Source organism: Siphateles boraxobius, unplaced genomic scaffold (assembly GCF_051911475.1).
Source record: "Siphateles boraxobius isolate OS27281-9 unplaced genomic scaffold, OSU_SipBor_1 19, whole genome shotgun sequence".
Lineage (NCBI taxonomy): Eukaryota > Metazoa > Chordata > Actinopteri > Cypriniformes > Leuciscidae > Siphateles > Siphateles boraxobius.
Genome location: NW_027508799.1, coordinates 34,725,001 through 34,730,000, shown reverse-complemented (window position 1 = coordinate 34,730,000; position 5,000 = coordinate 34,725,001). Strand labels below are relative to the sequence as shown.

General features: G+C 35.3%; 1 protein-coding gene across 7 annotated transcripts in view; it reads right to left on the bottom strand.

Annotated features, from left to right (window-relative positions):
- LOC143742373 (uncharacterized) overlaps nt 1-5,000 on the bottom strand; it is a 71,926-nt gene that overhangs the window by 26,504 nt on the left and 40,422 nt on the right. For 4 of the 7 annotated variants that reach the window (XR_013205434.1, XR_013205437.1, XM_077235232.1 and 1 more), the window contains one exon: nt 2,977-3,060. The exons of the other annotated variants lie outside the window; for them this stretch is intronic. Coding sequence is in view for 2 of the 4 variants with exons in the window: in XM_077235232.1 (XP_077091347.1) it covers nt 3,023-3,060 (38 nt within the window). In the remaining 2 variants the exon portion in view is untranslated. The remainder of the gene's footprint in view (nt 1-2,976; nt 3,061-5,000) is intronic. 7 annotated transcript variants of the gene reach the window in all.

Genomic DNA, 5,000 nt, shown 5'->3' with positions numbered 1-5,000 from the left:
AAGGGGCGGGACATTTCCCAAACACACTCGAAGCACTCGACCAATCACAACACACTAATCCAGCCAACCAATCAGAGCACAGTGTGCTTTTCAGAAGAAGGGGCTTCATAGAGACAGGAAGTAAACAGAGCGTTACAGACAGACTGGGAAAGAGGAGCCGCAACAATGGAGAACATGAGGAAAATAATCAACATTCAAGCAGGAAAAGCTAGGAAAATTTATTTCAGTTAACGTTTATTTTATTTCACGGCACAAACATGTTTTTAAGGTTTTGGGCTTAGTTAACTATAATAAATGTGTCAGTGAGGCTCCGGGGTCCCACAAACCCAGCGTTCGTCCCTAATTATCCCGGTCACTCCTGAAAAACAACCTCATTCGGCTCTGAAATCAACATTCTGGTCAATTAACATGTTCAGATGGATCTGGGGAGCGCTAGTGTGTGTGTCCCTGATGCTCACGAGCAGCTTCACTTTGACAGAAACAATGGCAACACTAATGGAACATGAGAGGCCTGAAACAATGAGCCTTTACACACGTACTGTAGTGTGTGTGTGTGTGTGTGTTCTCCTAATAAACACCTCCGTGTGCTCATGTTGCTAAAGCAGATTTTCACACACACACACGCACATAAACACGCATGCACGCATGCACACACACACATACGCACGCACGCACTCAAACACACAGACACACTCTCACACACACACACACGCACGCACACATACATGTGCACACACTCAAACACACATTCGCCCACACACTCTCACACACACACACACACACACACACACACACACACACACACACACATACATGTGCATACACTCAAACACACACATGCACACGCACAGACACACACTCACACACGCACGCACGAATACACTCAAACACACAGACACACACACACACACACACACTCTCACACACACGCACACACACACACACACATACACGTGCATACACTCAAACACACACATTCACACGCCACTCACACACGCACGCACACATACACTCAAACACAAACATTCACACGCACACACACACGCACATACACTCAAACACACACATTCACACGCACACACGCACAGGCACACACTCACATACACTCAAACACACACATTCACACGCACACACACACACACGCACGCACGCACTTACACACACTCTCACACAGACACACATACACACGCACTCACACTCCCACGTACAGACACACAGACACGCACTCACACACACGAACACACTTACACACACTCTCACAAACAGACACAAACACACACAGACACACACACACGCACTCACACGCACGCACGCATGCAGACACACACAGATACATACACAAGCACGCACGCACACACTTACACACACTCTCACACAGACACATGCACTCAGACTCATGCACAGACACACACACACACACACACACACACAGAGAGCAGTACTGCGGGTGTTTGATCTGTCATATCTAAATGTATTTAAATACAAGACTTTAGTCCATGAAAAACGAGCAGAGCTCAGCAGAAGGGCGAACACAAGCCGTCGTGTGTGTGTGTGTGTGTGTGTGTGTGTGAGAGAGAGAGAAATTAATGTGAGAGACCAAAGTGTGACTAAAGTCTTCTAGCTTTCTTCATGATAAACACCTACACACGCTACAGGCCAAGAGATTGGAATAATTATCATTTTTTAACGCTTTAAAAGAAGTCTCTTCAGCTCACCAAGACATTTATGTGCAAAATGCAGTAAAAATAGTGAAATATTATTATAATGTAAATCATCTGTTTTCTATGTGAATATATAGTAAAGTGTAATTTATTCCTGTGATCAAAGCTGAATTTTCAGCATCATTACTCCAGTCTTTAGTGTCACATGATCCTTCAGAAATCACTATAATATGATGATTTGCTGCTCGAGGAACATTTATGATTATTATCAGTGTTCAGATTTTTGAAGAAACCGTGATAATTCAAAAATTGAGGTAAGTAGGATTTTCTTTAATGAAATTAATACTTTTATTCAGCAATGACGCATTAAATAGGTCAAAAGTGACAGTATATAATTCTACAAAAGATTTATGTTTAAAATAAATGCTGTTTTTTTAAACTTTCTATTCATCAAAGAATCCTGAAAAATAAAGTGCATCACAGCTTCCACAAAAACACAGTGAAAATACTGACTCTCTTCATCCTCAACGCTACATCTAGTGTTTTGCAGTTCAAACTTGCTATTATTTTGATTATAAAGTGTTTATTTTAGTGCTGTGCAACGATAATTCGAATCCAAAATAAAAGTTTGTTATACTATATATGTCTGTATAATTATTTTGTATATATAAATACACACATAAGCATATATTTAGGGCTGTGAAAAGATTAATCGCGATTAATCGCATCCAAAACAAAAGTTTGTGTTTACATAATATATGTGTGTGCACCGTGTATAATTATTTTGTATATATATATAAATACACACACATGCATGTATATATTTAAGAAATATTTGCATGTATATACTGTATATATTTATATAATTTATATTATATATAAATATAAATATTCTATATATAAATAACAAATATTTCTTATATAAATACACACACATGCAGGTATATATTTCTACAAAACAATTATACACAGTGCACACACATATATTATGTAAACACAAACTTTTATTTTGGACGCAATTAATCGCGATTAATCTTTTCACAGCCTTAATATATATATATATATATGAAATATTTGCATACTGTATATATATACATTTATACGTCATGTATATTATATATAAATATTATATATATAAATAACACATTTTTCTTTAATATATACATGCATGTTTGTGTATTTAGCTGTATATACAAAATAATTACACACACATGTATTATGTAAACACAAACTTATATAAATACACTTGATTTGATATTCTGCTATATAATTAAATTACATTTATAAGTGTGTCTGAACTTGCAGTGTTACTCACAAACACTTAACGTCGCTCTTTCTCTCTCTGATCAGCTTTTCCATGTTTATCCAGTGGGATTGTGGGTCAGAGACAGCTGGAGGCCTGTCATGAGGAAACACACACACACACACACACACGTTATCTCACTCACATCATTCAACACCTAACAAACACACACATCGCTGGAGGTTATGAAGAACAGAATCACTTAACAGAGGAAAGTAGAGCAATGTAACGCCTCTCTTCTGTTTATTCACTGTCAACATGCGGTTATCTCACAATATAAAGCCATGAACACACACACACACACACACACACACTGACAGGAATAACAGGAGCTGCAGTTTCCTCTGAGAAGGAAGTTCACCATGATTTACTCCAGAAGTTTTTATGAATATAAAAACTCACAATATAAGCGACTCACAAACGTTCCTCTTCGTTTGTGTTAGGGAACAACTTTTTGCCCTAAAGGATTGTGGGAGTTTCGTTCAGCAGCACAGAATGATGCAATACACACTCAAGACAACATGAATCTGAATAGCGTCTCAGTAGCTCCGGGAGAAAGTGGCAGAAACATTTTTAGATATATTTTAAGGTGTCTTTGTTACACTTTAATTATACATTCAAGTACTGAATAATATTAAGTAACTACATGTACTTACTATAGGGTTAGGGTTTGGTTTAGTTGTATATAATTATGCATAATTAACTGTCATTGCAACTAAATGTTACATACGTAACAATGACACTGTAAAATAAAGTGTTACCTTAATAAATTTTTTATGTGATATATATTGATATGGTACCGTCCCGTTCCCCATGTACATAATATACTTATTATAGCAATTACAATAACTGGGTTATAACACTGTCTATGGTTATAACTAGGTACTAACCCTGAAATTATACCAGCTTAACCTAACCTTAACCCCTGTAGTTACTTTATATTACCAGTATTTTCTTAGGGAAGTACATGTAAGTGCACATACAGTAAAATAAACTGCAGTCATATATATATATATATGGTTGCGGTTTATTTTTGTCACGATTTTGGTCTTTTTGGTTTGTTCATGTCATGTTCCATGTCTGTTATGTGATTCCGTTTGTCATGTGATCCTGCCATGTGTCGTGTCATTGGTTAATCGTCTGTTCATTGTTCGTCTAGTTTTTCTGTAAGGATCCACTGGAGGCAAGTTGCAGTTAGAACCCAAGAGCAGTTTAATTATGAATAAAAGCAAATATAAAACAAAAGCATGGCGTGGCATGAATATACAGACTAATACATGGCAGGATCACATGACAAACAGGGAATCACATGACAGACATAGAACATGACATGAACAAACCAAAACGTGACAATTTTACTGTATGTGCTCTTACATGTACTTACCTAAGAATTTTTTTTATATATATATATGGCTAACAATTAATACTTTTATTCAGTAAGGATGCATTAAATTTATAGTTAATAAACTGAGAGTAAATATTTGACATTGTTATAAAAATAATATTTAAAAAATATATTTTAAACCTTTTATTCATAAACAAATACTGAAAAAAGTGTGAAATCTAACATTTTCTTAATGTAATAAAACAACTGTTTCCAACAACTGTGTTTTTCTTGAGCATCAAATCATATTATAGTGATTTCTGAAGGATCATGTGACACTAAAGACTGGAGTAATGATGCTGAAAATTCAGCTTTGATCACAGGAATAAATTACACTTTACTATATATTCACATAGAAAACAGCTGTTTAAAAATATAATAATATTTCACTATTTTTACTGTATTTTTGACTTGGTGAGCAGAAGAGACTCCTTTTTAAAAACATTAAAAAAAAACTTTTGAATGGTATCGTGTGTGTATATATACATTAAGAATTTTACTAACACTTTACTTGAAGATTTTATGTATAATCCATTATAAAGGTATATTAACGTATGTTATAATGCATTATAGATTTTCATAAATAATTGAAACCAAAGTTAAATGCAGTATAATATTCCTTGTTACATCTGAAATCGGTTTTAATGCATTA